Source organism: Dermacentor silvarum, chromosome 5 (genome assembly GCF_013339745.2).
Source record: "Dermacentor silvarum isolate Dsil-2018 chromosome 5, BIME_Dsil_1.4, whole genome shotgun sequence".
In the NCBI taxonomy this organism is placed as follows: domain Eukaryota; kingdom Metazoa; phylum Arthropoda; class Arachnida; order Ixodida; family Ixodidae; genus Dermacentor; species Dermacentor silvarum.
In genome coordinates, this window is record NC_051158.1 from 104,334,273 (window position 1) to 104,351,317 (window position 17,045).

A 17,045-nucleotide genomic window follows, 5' to 3' on the forward strand; every position below is an offset into this window, starting at 1 on the left:
AACGGCTTTCGCTTAGTCTCAGGCCGCTTCGACGACAGAGTATTATGGATAACCTTGGTAGTTTTCGAGATCGCTTCTCGTTTCGAACGCGTCTAAGCCTAGCGAAAGAAATATCGATGCCAAACGCCATCTATCGGGGAAGTCGGGAGATAGGCATGACGACAGCATGTGCCTCTGAGATCAGAAGATTTCTGTTGAAGGTTGTTGTAGAGAGCTTTGCACTGCTTGTCTGTTTTCCTCGCAGATCAGCGGATATGGGATGTACAAATACAACGCGATTCCTGAGAGATCATACTAGGAACTACTCAATCGGTGCAGAGACATGCAGACACGGCAACACCAACCGCGATTGCAGACGACGCGAAAAGGCGCGCGCGCGCGAAACACAGCATGCATTGCGACCGGAACTAGTGCCTCCTGATGGCTGTCGTCCACCGCTGCGCGCTAGACGCTTCCGGCGGCGGCGTTCGCCCGACGAAAAAATGTTGGACAGGCAGATCGGCTGCGGACGGCAAATTTCTTGACGCCGGCCGTCGGACGTTCGCCGCCCGACGAAGTTCTTCGCTCGGACGCCGGTTATTCGCTCCATGTATTCCGGCCTTAACGGCGCACCGACAGTGAACGCTTCGGTGGTCTCAGTACTACGACGCATCGATGCCAGCATTCGAAGGGACGCTGGCATCAAGAAGCACTACCAACGCCACCTAGGTGGCGTTCACCGTACTCCAGCACAGCGGAGCGTGGCCTCCGCAATTAGCTCTGAAAATGTTTCTGAAGTTGATCGCGGAGGCTGCAATTACGACGCGCTGTACGCGCTGATTTGACTCGGTGACGATTCAGTTACGTGCTTTGTCTTGCGCGTTGTATTAGTGTGTCAGTTACGTGCTTCGTCTTTCGCGTTGTGCTAGCGTGTGCAGCGTAGTGCAACGCTTCCATATGCACGACGGTTGCTCATGGTCATCGACGTTGGTAGTCGTGATGGAGGAGGACGTGCACCAGGCGTCAGCGTGGGTGCATCAACGCCTAAGGGCGCTTTAAAGCCACAAAACACCAATAGACATTATATATCAATGTGCAATAAACATTACTACTTCTGTGAACACACGTTTCACTTTCGTGTTCTATACCGATTCCTATATAAGAGGGACAACCACATTTTTTCTTTCTTTACAGCCGGCACCAAGGCACCTGCTGAGAGCCCCAACCAAAGCGTCCCGCGTTGTGGCGCGGGCGGGCGCTACAGTTCTATCGGCTCTGTAAACTTGGACACATTCGCTTACTAACTGAATTAACAAGCATGGTTTCAGCGCGCTCAAGCAAACATGAATAGATCACCCTCCATGACAGCAGACAACTGCTGTCAAAACGCTGGCGTGAGCAAGCGCGTCTGCAGCAGTGGGCAAATGTTCGTGCGGTCTATCGCGTCAACGGAAACTGAGCGGCGAAAGTACAGCGCATACAAAGGTAGGAGCCGTGTGCAGATTCACCCACGAGGGGATACCTGAGTGCCCTTGATTTTTTTTCATGGGCCGATCCCGAGATGATGAAGTCGATATATAATTGCCACTGGGGCCACTGAACACGCACGTGCCCCTCGGGATACTGGGTAGGTGCCACTGGATATGCGTCAGTGCATACGTGCCGCTCTTCATGAACCTCTTTACACCAACTTGGGTATGTGTCACTGTGTATGTGCAATTGGGGCCACTGAATAAGCGATAACTATGATAATGACGATGATGATTATGATGACGATTGGAATGGTGATGACGACGACGAGGATGATGACAAATGATGACAAAAAGTTGGGAGGCGATTCAAACTCTACTTCATGTCGATCAAACGTTGTCGCTGGAGCGCTGCTCTTGCAATAAATCATACGATTCATACACCCTACTAATAACCCCAGCTCGCCAAGGAAAACATTCTCTTTGGTGCATGTTGTTGGGCGAGTAGGTCGTACGTGGACGAGAAGAGCACAAGGACAGCCGCATCTGCGCTCGTCCTTGTGCTCTTCTCGTCCATGTTTGTATCGCGCAGCACCTTGCTTACTTAACATTCTCTTTCGTAGAGTTGAAGTATACGTTCAATCGCCTTCCAACTTTTTTTTTTCAGTTGCAGTATCAGAAACGACCTATTTTTGCGATCTTTTTGTCCCCTTATCCACTCATATTTCAAACGTCATTTTTGTTTTGTTCAGCGAGGGATATTTAGGATATTTACGCAGTTCAATATGTTCGTTGCAGTTTGCTTGTAAGTGCTACAATTCATTCTCACTCCCCGTCTTTCTGGTTGTTTCGCAGCTTGCCTAGGCAAGACCAACATCACGTTCACCGAACTTCCAGGCAAGCTCTGAACTACGAGAGCTTAGAGACGTTCGGAATACGCAACTTCATCGCATGGATGCAGAAGCATTTCGCGGCCTTGGTGATGGCCGAGCCAAGCATTCCCAAAGGTTGGTCTGGTTTAGACGCCTGGTCGGTCGATTTTTTAAAGATGCGATAGCATTTATACGTACACTCGAGGCGCATTTGCGGCGTCGGCGTTGTCGTCGGTGTTGTCATGCTTTGCTGGTATATCGACGACGTAGCTGCGGCTCGAGCGGGAAGGTTTTAGAAGGCCTCCGAAGACGCGAAGTGCGTTTGGCTTCAAAAGCGACGTAGCCAAATGGAACGGCCGTCACTATATATCGTATAAAACCCATGTAAGGGCCGCACTCATGTAAGGGACACAGCCATGTAAAGGCCACCCCCAATTTGGCAGCCCAAAGTTGGAAAAAAAAGCCGGCAGATCCCATGGCCTGTGGGAAATGGATGTTATGCGAAGCAGAGTGCGGGCAGCCGACCAAGTTAATGGAATGACCATGCGAGCACCAATACGTAGGCGGCTGTTTCATGACCTACAATCTACATGACACGCAATGTAATGAAATTTAGTGCCATAACCTATCATTTATGTCCGAAACCATTTCAGTGGCTTTTGAAGTGTTAATCTCTTTTCGCTGAGTCATTATAGTTTCTGTGTAGTCATGCTCATGTCTATGACTTCTAGCATCATCCTTTAGTTTTTCCTTCACTTAGTGCCCACGTCCGAACCCATTTCAGTGGTTTTTGAGTGTTAACCATTTTTCGCTCAGTCATTGCCATTTTTGGTTAGTCAAGCTCATGACTAGACTTCTATTATCATCCTTTAGTGTTTGCTTGACTTAGTACACACGTCTGAATCGATTTCAGGGGCTTTTGAGTGTTAATCTTTTTTTCGCTGTCATTGCCATTTTTGCTTAGTCATGCTTATGACTATGTCTTCTATTATCATCCTTTAGTGTTTCCTCCACTTACCTATGCCCGCGTCAGAAATCATTTCTGTGGTTTTTGAGTGCTAATTTTTTTTTGGTGAGCCATTTTTTGCCTGAGTCATGCTGATGACTAATGACGTCTACCATCATCTCTCTAGTGTTTCCTTCACTTAGTACCCACGTCAGAACTCATTTCAGTGGTTTCTGAGTGTTGATATTTTCTCGCTGAGTCATTGTCATTTTTGCTGAGTCATGCTCATGACCATGACTTCCACCATCATCCTTTAGTGCTTCCTTTACTTAGTGCCCACGTCCGAACCCATTCCAGTTAAATACCAAGTTAACGAAACGACCATGAGAGCACCAAGACGTACGCGGCAGTTTCATGACCTACATGACACACGTCATGATATTCATGTCATGACCCATCATTTATGTTCGCCATACACTCTTGTCGTACTATGCCAATTTTGGTACCTATCAAGTTAACGAAACGGCCGTGAGAGCACGAAGAGGCAGGCGGCTAGATAGATAAATAGATACTGTGAAAGTGGCAAATGTTCGCCAAGAAATGCTTCGCATTTAAAAAGAACTTCCAGCGTAGAAGCTTTCGCGTACACTGCGCTAATGCCGTGTGCAGCGTACTTTCGTGTACCGCTACTAGATGGAGAGAGGAGGCGGTTTAACAGCGAAACTGTTTAAGCCAGCCGTAAAACGTGCGCGTTTCACGAAAAGCCAGCCGCGCCGTAGCCATGGTAACCGGCGACACCGCAGCTGCCTGCCACTGCGTTGCCTAGCAACCACCTCGCGGAGCGTCGCGCGCTATGCTCGGGTACAGTGGCTAGTAGCTCGGGGGACAGAAAGAGAAAATGAGGGGGAGAGAGAGAGGGAGAGAAACAAATTGTAAGAGGCAACGCGCAGAGGTGCTGCTGCCGACGCCAACCGCGCTTCTCCGTTTCCCCGCATTAGCGCCGAACGCTCGCGGTGTTCGTGACTGCAGCAGGCGCCTCTGGCGGCGGCTCGGCCGAGCTCCCACCAGCTGCGCGCTACTACGCATGCGCCGTGACGTCATCCCGGCGTTTCGTCTGCTGCGCGCCGCCCGTACACTGTGCATAATTTTCGCCCCACTTCCCATGCGTGTGCTCAGACTGCAAGTGCTTCGTGAGGCGTTCCCCGGTGCCACGGACCACGAGCTACCCAATTTTTATACACTTATATACACACTTATACACTTATAAGATTTGGCGTTGTGCTGATGGCGTCTCGGAACACTGGCTTGCTGAGGAGCGTACCATCAGTGTTGCAGATGTCGCGCTCAAGGAGGTTTAAATAAAGTTCTCCGGAGCCGTATTCTGTAACGCGTCGGTTTTCGAAGAATTCGCTTTTCGAGCAGCGATTGGTCGCCGCCTGGATGACTTATACAAGTTACCCCAATTTTTATACATTTCGTATAGCCATGACCAGCTAGGAACCGTCAAGCTCCGCTGTATATTTAGCCTTGCGCCGGGAGTGCAAGCTAGTGCAAGCTACCCCAATTTTTTTCCATGGGATTTAATCACAGTGGATTACAATGGATTCCACACTCGTAGTCGGAAAAATGAGTCCACATGGCCCGGTCCCGTGTAAGGGCCGCACCTCATCAAGATGGCGAGAGAAAAAAGTACGGCCCTTACACGAGTTCTCATCTCTGCTGTAGCCAAGGCCGCGTTCTGGCTTCCACTGCTGGAACGAGCGTTACGCTCACACAGTACCGCACATTGGTGAACGTGAAGCTAAATTTATGTAATCCTTTCTTTTGGCACGATAACCAACGCCGACAATTCTTTTTCGGTATCACCCCGTGCGCAACGTAATGCAGGTGGTGTGTGACATTCTGCAGTGGCAGTTGTCGCAACTTAGCAGCTCACCAGCAGAGATGAAGCCACCGCTTGACCGTGACTTCATTTCTGGAAGAGCGCCGCGACAGTTACAGTCCGCTCATAATTTAGGTGCTTTTGTTTTGCTAGTGCGAATGATAGAGTAATTAGAAAATAAAAGCACGTTGTTCCTACCTAAAATATTATATGCGGTTGAGTCATTGATGCCATGATCTTCCGCAAAATTTGTCACGGCGTTAAGATTTCCTCCTAAAACTCAGGGACACAAAGAGGGACATTGAGTAAGATTTGTGCGGAGAAATGCCGAAAGTGAACGAAAAAAAAAAAGCGCTTGTATGTTAGTTCCTGGTGTCTCTTCGTGCCCTGAGTAAGACGGCGGCGGCTTTCCTTCGCTTTCAAGATATCGTATCTCACCTCCACTCCAGTATCACACCGAAGCACGTACCTCGCGCAACTTCGCTTCCTAGCGGAAGACAATTCAGTTTCCGCATGACTGACGTTTGCGTGATGTCATCATAATATGCGTGCGCGCGCCGAGGCGATGGCGTCATCCAGGCGGCGACCAATCGCTGCTCGAAAAGCGAATTCTTCGAAAACCGACGCGTTACAGAATACGGCTCCGGAGAACTTTATTTAAACCTCCTTGAGCGCGACATCTGCAACACTGATCGTACGCTCCTCAGCAAGCCAGTGTTCCGGGACGCCATCAGCACAACGCCAAATCTTCTTATCGCAATCAATAGACAGTTTTAGCAGAGCTTTGCTTATGCTCCGCTCCAAACATTTCACGCTCACCACGGACTGCATGAACTCCGTTGATTTCGCTGATTTGACAAGCGCGTCTTCTAGAGACGCCAGCCACGTGCGCTCAGCGTGGCTCTATAAAACGACAGAGCAATCAGCACACGCACCTTAACGCTCCGCTCACACGGCATCGTAGCGGAGCGTAGGCAGCGTTCTTCATTCCGCTGCCGATGTGAGCGTTGTGCGCACGCGCATTAGCATTCCGCTGAGCGGCTCTGCGCAAATCGTTAGGATACGATGGTCTGAGCGGAGCGGACTGTGAACGCTCTGCTAAAGCTGTCAATGCTTCGCTTTCGGGCGAAACTATCTTGTTTTTTTTATTGGTCAATTGGTTGGTTATAGGTCAGTCGGCTGATTTGGTGGCTGCTGAGCTAATTTGGACGTGCTTATTATCCCTTAAAAAAGTACTTTAAGAATAGTGGTAATGTTACATGATTCGTTACATTATTATAATGTATGGATAAGGATGTTAGACGCAATTTACAGAATTCTTATATTACGCTCTGTCAGTGTCTTCCCATGTCATTTGAAGTCCTAGTAGAGTGCATATGGCTGACTGATCGGCGAACTAATTAGGACGCGCTTATGTAGTGAACAATTACTTTTTGTTCACATGACAGGGGTAAATGACACGTTAATATTTAGTTTAATATATTTACAAGAATGCGCATATTATTAGATGCAGTCTACAGATGGTTAAATTTAGTTCTATTAGACTCTCCGCTTTTTTTATACTTTTTAGACAACCTTATATAGATGAAGATTTAAGAATTAATGTCTAATATCCAAACTTGACTGATTTCCTGCCTCGTCGGACGCACTTATATTAGAAGATACTGACTGTGGATTTCTAGGGGGTGTAGACAATACCATAAGCTTAAGTTTGACACATTAATAAGGCATCACAATGTTAGTTATTTATATATGCTTTCCTCTTTTTCGACGTTGGTATAGATGTACCATGCACCATTGTTATACGTAAATTTAGGTTATAGGTGTAAATTTGATTTAATAAAACCAATGCTGTGCAATGTTTCTAAGTAAACTGGAGCTCGAAATATTAAAAAATTGCTGCGCCACAGTCACCAGCATTTAGCATTTTTCTTTTAATTGCAACGAATTTCATCTCTCGGTTCATCTGTTGCCAAAAAAAAAGGGGGGGGGGGCATTGTTTTGCCTGAGGTGTAATTGGAGACGAAGGGTAACAGTTCAAACTTAGCGTTAACGTTCGACTGCCAGCAGGACTTGCCTTGGAAGGAGTCTACCGTGTTGTCCGGAAACATACAGTCGGCATCGAAAGTTTACGATGCATGTGAACCACGAAAGAGTTGAATTTCTATCCCCGCAGTCAGCAAAACCGTACAATACACACCTTTGTACTCACATTTCTCTGCTCATACGTCCGCAAGTATGAACAGAGACTGGACATCGCAGTACCAGGTCACGTGACCAGGCGGCGGGAATACTCATCAATTTTGTCAGACACTACCCGCAAACTATTGTTGCGACAACTTTGTCAGCGAAGCTTTTCACATCCTACCGAGACCGAGTGTCTAGCCATTGTTGACATGGGCATTCAGTTTTTGTTCCTTGAAAATTAAACCAGAAATGATGAGATAAAATGTATGGTGGTTTAACATCAAGCTAGATAGATGCAAGCACAACTATAACGGGTCTTTCAGCGAACATATTCAAAAACATTTTTTTTTAATTGGTGTTGGCAGATAGCACACTTCCAGTCCATGAGCTGGTCTACTCGAAGTGGCCGACATTACTTGCAGCCATTGAAATCCACAATAGACTAATTAACAAAAATTCACTAATTAAGTCTACCACAGACAATTCTCCAAAAGTTTCGGAAGTGTTCACCGAAATACCCGGTATATGTCAAGGGTGTAATCGCCTTTCCTAACACAGTTTATTAAGAACATTGACGGCTTTGTATGACACGTACCGCCGCATCATCACGGACGACGAAAAATTAATGCTTACACTGTAAAAATTCTTTTGTGAAAAAAAAAACAAAACAAAGCTTACACAGTTTCCTCCCTTATGGGAATAATTTTTCTGCCACCATGACGCAACCTTCATGAAATACAAGAAGTCCAACGCTTGAATATTATTATAATTGCTTGTAATAATAAATTACTTTATCTAGTTGAGATTCCGTTGTGTCTGAGCAGGCTACAGCCCGGCGTATCGTTTCTGTTGTTTGCGCTGACACTGCGCATGATACTCTTGCAGATCTACCGCCGGCGAACGACCCTATGGAATTCGTAAGTCATTGCCGATTCTTTATTTTCGTCTCGCGTGTGACGTCATTACCGTGAAAATATTCCGTAAACCCCTCTTCCGCGCCTAAATTGAATCGAATTGAATTGCGCGTTCATTTTCCCGTGTTGTACACGAAGGCTCTTCTTCTTCTTCTTCTTTCTGGGGGTTTTACGTGCCAAAACCAGTCCCGATTATGAGACGCGCCTTAGTGGAGGGCTCCGGATTATAATTGCGGGAGTAAAAGCGGCACTCGAGTAGCTTGACCAGCTCCCACTACCTACCTTGGTGCTAAAAAAAAAAAAAAAAAAAAAAAAAAAAAAAAAAAAAAAAAAAAAAAAAAAAAAACAAAGACGCACGCAAAGCTGCCACCAGTCAGCGCTGGCATACATCTCGCGCTCAGGTCTGGGCCGTGGTAAATTCCGTGAGCAATCTGTTCGCCGTGGTGCTGGTGGGCGGCATCCTGGCGGTGGTGGTTCCCCTGGTGGGCCTGCTGGTCCTGACGTGCCGGTGCGTGTGCGGCCTATGCGGCGGCGGGTCGGAGCCGGAGACCAAGGACGACCTCGGCAAGCGCAACACCTGGGGCTGCCTGTTCACCGTGCTCTACATGCCCCTCATGTGAGCGGCGCGCCCTCCCCGCTTGATCGTCCTGCACGACCTCGGTCCCCCAGAAGAGCATTCGGGGAGAGGGATGGGGGTGACCGAAGTGTCTTGCGGCAACCTGGAGTTGGTGAACCGTTAGCTTTAAGTGCAACGTGTCTGTCCGGGCAAAAGAAAACGAAGTCACTGTGCGAAGCAGTGGCAGGCGTAGCAAGGGCGCAGCGTTAAACGCAGTAATACATAACGTAGCTTTTCTTGGAAACTAGTACGTGCCTGCGTATGCCACTATGCCAGTATGTCTGAAGCTTCCCGACGGAACTAATGAACTGCTGCACGAAATTGCCTAAATATATGTAAAACAAGTAAGTAAATAAATAATAATAAATCGTTTGCATGTACAGTGTACAGTGTATTATTTTGTATGGATCCGGTCGAGTGCGTTAACGAACACTGTAGAAGGGAGTCGCGGCGTAGTTACTTTCGGAATCTTACTCGATGAGCTTCAAGTGGCGATCAAAAGCGCTGCAGTGGCGTGATGAGGCTCAGAGATCTCAGAGGCCATGAATCTAATGTGGAAAGATGGAGTTAGTTGTTGCCTTTCTGGAAAGCTCGCAAAGCTTGTACGTATGTCTTATTGTTTTTATGTTGAAGAAAGAGTAAAAAAAAAAAAAAAAAAAAAACCGGTCGTACGGTGCTTCAAAATTCAAATCAGCCTCCGCGAACGAGCGTTCTTGAGCAGCGTAACTGATTGGGCGGGTTGGTGTTGAAGCATTCGCGCTTTAGCACAAGAAAAAAAAAAAAAAAGAACACGTTCCTACGTTGCTGCGCCGGTAATCTCTAAGCTCACGCTTTGACGAATGACATCGATTGCTTTGCGTCGGAGGGCCACCTCGCATAAAGCACCACTCTCCAGTAAGAAGCTAACTTCCTTCATGAAAGGTTTCACTGAAAGCCGCACAGTATGTCCGCCTCGCCTTCAAACGCCTATACAAGAACGCCACGTTCGCTTTACTCAAAGCGGTTTATATATATATAAGTGTGCTAAAAAACGCGCTCTGTATTTTATGCACGACCCCACGTCACACGTCGCGCTAACTTTCGCACCTTTTAGGCCCTATTTCAACATTCCTCACAGGGTGTCAATATTTCGTTTTCTTTTTTTATCGGGGATCAACAAAACATGACGATCTTGAGATGACTTCAAGTATAAGGTTAAAGGCCCACATTCGCGCCTAATATACAAGTAAATTTTCTTCAAGCGTTCTGAAGAATGCACATGTCAGCAGCTGAAAAAAATATATAGGCGGATTAGCCGCGCCCTGGCACTTTAGCGTGCACCCGTTCCCGTATCTGGAGATGGGAAGAGCGTCTCGTTAAACATTTAGCGTTCACGCACCAGTCTAGGTGAATAATATTGAATGGTCTATTCGACGATATAGTAGACGAAGTGGGTCCGCAGGCAAAGCACGGCGCAGCACCTGCAGCCGTTGCACTTTATCGCCGGTCTGCACAAATGCACCTCGACTCGAAGCTGTCCGCGGCAGATGTGGACACGGTGCTTCAATAACGCCCCTGTATGATTTCGGCGGCGAAGAGTCGCTCGGGAAACGAGCCTACACCCTAATTCGTTCGAATAGATAGTGATAAAGTTTTTTTTTTTTTTTTTTTTTTTTTCATCTGTAACCACGGCGGGTGTCAGTGCATGAGCTCCGAGATCGAGCATGCCTTCCAGGATCCCGGAGGCCATGTTGATTCTAGCGAAGTGACCACTTCCGCACGGAAGCCAAGTCGCGCTGCATAGTTTGACACTAAACACGAGAAGAAAACACGATCATACGGACAAGGTGATTTGCAAAGCGTCATTTTGCGTCGGCGCATCATGTTGTGTGTCTGTTTGCGCGTTATCCTCAATATAAATCTTGTTTGTTTGTTTAGAACTAAGCAGTGCCAACTTGGCTACCATGTTCAAGAGCCAATTACCCTACACACTCACGCTGGTTGACCACTTTTGTTGGATGGTGATGCTGTCGTACACTTTATTCTAGTAGATACAACAGATATGATGTGGTGCGATGGATGTAAAAGAGGAATAATGGTACCAGCGCTAACGTTCGCAGATGACATTGTGTGCCTACAACCAGAGATCTTGTCGGGGTTGGACGTTTAGCGAAAGTAGGCTTGGGGGCGCTTAGTAAAACCAGAAATGAGGCAGTGCAGGGGGAACATATGGGTTGGGCCTCTTTTGAAGTCAGAGAAGTGAAGAGAAAAATTAGTTTTGAAAAAGAAAGGCTCAGCAACGCGGATGAAAATAAATGGGCGGCCAAAATGCACATACATCTGTATCTGAAAAGCGTGGTTACGGAATGGAGTTGGCAACCAACTACAGGGTAATTGAAAGTGTAAATATACAACTCGGCGTCAACAGAAAGAAAGTTCGCGAAACAGAGACGGTAAATTGAATGCAAATGATGTAAAAGGAAAGTCTATGGAGATTTATGGCGTTTTTCACTGGTCGATCCGGAGCGGCCGCCGAAATCCTGGAGCGAGCGCTCGCAATTCACCAACCCTAATCTGCCAGCGGAGAGCGAAAATGCTCCGCGCTGGATCGTACCGGAAGTCTGCGCACACACATCACAAAAATCAACTTCCGCTCTGCATGTTTCTATGGCCACCAAGATCGCCGTCCCCCACCGAGCGGAAGTGACGTATCCTTTCGTCCTATTTCCGCCCGAATCCGCGCCTCGGCAGCGGAGCAAGTGAGAGCGATCCGGCGCGGAGAGAGTTGATCCGAAACGACCAGTGAAAAGCGCGAACCCGCTCCAGATCGACCAGTGAAATTCGGATTCGGAGCCGTGGAGCAAGAAATCTTGCTCCAGATCGACCAGTGAAAAACGCCATTAGAAGGACGCCAATCAAGAAATCGGGAGTGAAAATCTGCATGCTTAAGCCTTGCTATTTGAGGCTCCAGTAGGTTTCCCGAGAACAAAAACATACCCTAGCACATATCCGCAACAAACCGACATGTGTCTGCTGCAGAAAAAAAAATTGGTGTGGTTTAGCTTTGGTTAAGCCTGGTTGATAGCGAAAGCTTCACTGCCCTGGCTAGGCCCATTGTCGAGCTGTGGCCGAGGTGTGGTTTCGCAATGGTATACAGACACGTTTGCAATGAATACAGTGTTTATTCATAATTTTTATGCCTATGAAGGCACTGCAGTGATCAGTAAAGTAGTGAGACTTGGTTGCAGCTCGTAGCCGGGCCCAACTCTACTCGGGCAACGGCGGCAATGTCTCCTTTCAGGGCTCCGTAAAGGCCTGAATATAGTCCGACGTAGCGTGAACGCGCGCACACGTTATGTCACGTTGGCGAGAAAAACAGCGGCTATAGTTCGACCGATGGTTCGACGTACTGGCGCCACCAACGTAACCGGACGCGCGGCCAATGCCCTCCGACGCGCCTGGCGTCTGACGCACGCACGCACGCACGCACGCACGCACGCACGCACGCACGCACGCACGCACGCACGCACGCACGCACGCACGCACGCACGCACGCACACACACACACACACACACACACACACACACACACACACACACACACACACACACACACACACACACACTTTAGAAAAAGCGTGCTTCAAATGAAAGGACGTATACGTATTTAGAGCAGAAGATAGAGCGGGGGGGGGGGGGGCGAGATGGCGTACGTATCTTTCAAGAACGGGCTTTCTTTCTCGATAAAAGCTTATCGCAAGGCACGCCCTGTATGTCCCGGATGAAACGCTCCCGATTTCGACGCGCGCGCGCGGCGTCTCTCCCGTACGAGCCAGGGTGCTGCTGGTCTGCACGATCTTCTGCGTCAACCACCTGCCGTCGGCGATCAGCAGCCTCCAGGATCACGCCAAGTTCCTGGCCGAGAAAGCACCCGGAATACTGTGGCAACCCCTGAACGTGAGTTTTACCCGTCGAGCCTTGCACTGAAGATGTGCCATGCTTTTCCCCCACCTGTGGGTCCTTGAGGTATTGTTAGCGGACGGTTTATAATTGAGTACTAAAAAGTGGCGAAGGTACTACTTGGTGAAGAGGATAGGCTGTACAAGGATGGCGAAGCGAGCAAAAGTTGCAAATGATTCGCAGTCATAAGCGTGCAAACGTACTGTGACGGTTCGTGAAGAACACGAGTTAAGTGCTGTATATCAGCGGCCGTCTGTTCAGAAAGAGAAAAAGTGCTCAAGTACGGAAGTCTTAACAAAAAAATTCAGAGCCCTTGCACTAACGTGAAGATCTTCTGCGTCAACTATGACGCAGCTGTGTTTATGGTCGGTCTGCTATAGTGAATATTGCTATAGTGAATTTATATGTTATCGTTATTGACTATATTGAGGGTCTTTGGCATGTTCGTCAAAGAGCAAGGACACCGGCGTCTTGTTTTCGTCGTGAGGTGGGGAGCTACGCACGTCCGCGGCGTCAGCTGCTGTCAGCTGCTCAGGTCAGTCAGCGGTACCAGTGTGTTTGACGGGAATCACTGCTCCTGCAAGAGGCGATGGCGAGTGGCTAAGGCTCGAGAGAGAGGGAGAAAACTTTATTGTTGCTCAGTGGATTACTAAGCAGGAGGCCTCAGTCCAGGCGGCCTCTGTAAACGTGCTTGATGGCGGATGAGACGTACACTGCCGGGTATTCCTGGTCCTGACATGTACTGTGACGCTCCCTTGGGCGTTGTCGGCGCTGACACTGGTGGTACGATGAAAACACGTGTAGAGCTGCGCTCAAATTTCGCATTAGGGAGTATCGTAATATTTGGTGATTTTTTTAAATTTTGAAACTCGTCTGATTGCTAAAAGACGTACGTCAGCAAAATTTTGTCTTGTAGTCTTATGACATCCCGACAATGTCGACATCGCCATGTCCGACGTTTCGAGACCAACTTTAGTTAGTGCCATAATTGAAGAATATTCTCACGCGCTTCCGAGTTAACAATTTCGTGAACTGCCATCTCTCTGCATGCGAGAAACGAGTGGCACAAAGTTAGTTTTTGCAGCTTCAAAACTCTCTGTGCTATTTTTAAGTAACCTCGCAACGCCCCGGCTATAGCACTGCTACGGTACGTTAAAGCCAACTGAACACTATTCGGTGCCGCTCATCGGCGAATATGAAACCCTTATTTTAACTTCTTAAGAGAGATAAGTATATTTATTTGCCCGTTCCTCCAATAGGACACTGGCGTGCTCGTGAATACCAACTCTGACGAGTTCCAGACGGCAGTCTCTTCGCGACTCGAAGGTGAGTCCATGGCTTATTTCTTATCTTGTACTGCTGCGGCTCTTATGGGATATTTCCAGCACTCAATGCGTCCACACATTTATTTTCACGCTTCGATAAATAAATAAATAAATAAATAAATAAATAAATAAATAAATAAATAAATAAATAAATAAATAAATAAATAAACAAATAAATAAATAAATAAATAAATAAATAAATAAATAAATAAATAAATAAATAAATAAATAAATAAATAAATAAATAAATAAATAAATAAAGAAAGAAAGAAGCTTACCATTATAATCTTACAAACGCACAAGACGGCAGATGCCACAGGTCCACAGTATCAGTGAAGTATACGCGTATGGTGAAATGTAAAATACAGTGCTGTATTGACCCTTTTCGGGGAGCAATTTGTTTTAGAGAAACGAGATGTCGCTCATGGCGGCGCTCTATACGTCGCCTCAGCGACCGCGCACGTATACGAAAACATTACCGCTTCTACCTTGCTTCTGTGTGATCAGCTCTCGGAAATGCAACTGAGTTTTCGCTAACACACTGTGCTCCAATCATGCTAGATTTAATCGTGTGGATTCAAGACGTATGCAGTAGTTGGCTGCAAAAATAGTGACTGGCATGTTAAGGTTGACGCGAGCAAGTTTCAGGAAAAGGCGATGGTGAGAAACTTCATCAAACGCCTTGGCAACACCACGGAAGACGGCGTCAGCAGGTCATTTGATGTCAAGGGCGGATGTTGACAACGAGAGCAAGCTGTGTTTAACACGAAATACATTTTAGGAAACCGTGCTGGCTTGGGAGGGGGGATGTATGAAGTTGACTGATTAGTAATTTGAAATATGAGCTTGGAACAAATGCTTTTAAGTATTTTAGTGGTTGGCCTGTGGTTTTAAGTTATTCGGTCAGAGAGCTATAACCTTCGCAGGCACTGGTCATGACATAGCATCGAAATCGTAGTAACTACCGAGTGAAGTTAGATAGTGGTTGCAATCAATCAATCAATCAATCAATCAATCAATCAATCAATAAATAAATCAATCGACCAGTCAGTCAGTCAATCAGTCAGTCAATCAATCAACTAATTAAGTAACCAATTAACCAATCAATAAATCGATCAATACGTCAACGAATTAATAAATTACTCAACCAATCAATCAATTGATCGATCAATCAATCATATCATTCAAATAAGCGTTTATTACAAATCAGACGAACGAGCACTTTCTTCCCGCAGATTTTAATCACTTTGGTATATGTGCCGCAGCGTGCGCCGTCGACGTGGGCGTCGCCGTGGATCAAGCGCTAACCAACTCCCCGCTGCTCAAGTTCGTCAGCACCACTGCGCAATGTACGAAAGACTCCTACCACTTTTAGCGCATAAGCATTCTGTGGCGAGTACCCCAGCAAAATCGGCCTGTCACGCGAGAAGTGTGATGCCTTGTATCTGCGCAAAAATGCGTAATTTTCGAAGTTAAGGCATTTAATCGTTATAACAGAGTGAATATAGATGATTGTTAGCTTTAGAAGCGCTAAGGAAAATTAAAAAAAAAAAAAAGAATTGATCAGAGAGAGAACCGTTCTTGTTAGGCAGCTTTGAAAACCTGCTTTCCCGCATTATGGGTGTGTGTGCAGAGAAGCCCGCTGTGGGGTTTCTGAGTTTAAAAATAAGAATAACTGATTGGTACATACATTAATAGCATGAAGATTAATATGCAGAAGACAAAGATAATGTTCAATAGCCTGGCAAGGGAACAAGAATTCAGGATCGCCAGTCAGCCTCTAGAGTCTGCAAAGGAGTACCATTTATCTAGGTCAATTACTCGCAGGGGACCCTGATCATGAGAACGAAATTTACAGAAGAATAAAATTGGGTTGGGGTGCATACGGCAGGCGTTGCCAAATCCTGACTGGGAGCTTACCACTGTCGTTGAAAAGAAAAGTGTACAATAATTGCATTCTACCGGTGCTAGCATATGGGGCAGAAACTTGGAGGTTAACAAAGAAGCTCGAGAACAAGTTAAGGACCGCACAAAGAGCGATGGAACGAAAAGTTTTAGGAGTAACGTTAAGAGACAGGAAGAGAGCGGTGTGGATCAGAGAGCCGATATTCTAGTTGACATTAAGAGGAAGAAATGGAGCTGGGCAGGCCGTGTAATGCGTAGGATGGATAACCGGTGGACCATTAGGGTTACAGAATGGATACCAAGATAAGGGAAGCGCAGTCGAGGTCGGCAGAAAACCAGATGGGCTGATGAAGTTAGGAAATTTGCAGGCGCAAGAATTGGAATCAGCTAGCGCTAGACAGGGGTAATTGGAGATCGCAGGGAGAGGCCTTCGTCCTGCAGTGGACATAAATATAGGCTGATGATGATGATTTTTAGACATAGTGAAAGACAAACAAGGCGTATGCCCTTACACTTACAGCCATGGTGTCTCCGTTTGCAGACGCGACACCTTTTGAATGTTCTGAATAGTGAGGAGAAGAAAAAAAAACCCGAATGTGGCACTGAATGTAAACGTAAACCTCTCCTGAAAATTTAGGATGGAGAGTAACGCACAACAAAATTAATTTAAAAATTGCACTGCCGGGTTCGATGACAGGTTCGACCAGTGGCTATCTGTTAAATCAAGTTAAATAAGAAGGTCGTTAACTGAATTATAACCGGCGCGTCTATGATCATGACATAGCGTATCACCTATAAGATTTTAATATCCCGAATCAAATCTTTGTAATTATGAAGATGGCACCGGTTATTTTCACACTATTAACGCTACATCAGGTCCGCATTTTCTATCTGCAAAGTTTAGGCCGTATTTTCTGAGAAATACATAAACTTAGACAAAGACGCTTCACGTCAGTAAATAAATAAATAAATAAATAAATAAATAAATAAATAAATAAATAAATAAATAAA

General features: G+C 46.5%; 1 protein-coding gene across 1 annotated transcript in view; it reads left to right on the forward strand.

The window, feature by feature from the left end:
- Positions 1-17,045, forward strand: part of LOC125945743 (uncharacterized) — a 31,141-nt gene that overhangs the window by 2,600 nt on the left and 11,496 nt on the right. The window contains exons 2-7 of the mRNA XM_049668016.1: positions 2,304-2,345; positions 8,221-8,252; positions 8,651-8,865; positions 12,606-12,801; positions 14,064-14,130; positions 15,395-15,478. Of these exons, the coding sequence (XP_049523973.1) occupies positions 2,304-2,345; positions 8,221-8,252; positions 8,651-8,865; positions 12,606-12,801; positions 14,064-14,130; positions 15,395-15,478 (636 nt within the window). The remainder of the gene's footprint in view (positions 1-2,303; positions 2,346-8,220; positions 8,253-8,650; positions 8,866-12,605; positions 12,802-14,063; positions 14,131-15,394; positions 15,479-17,045) is intronic.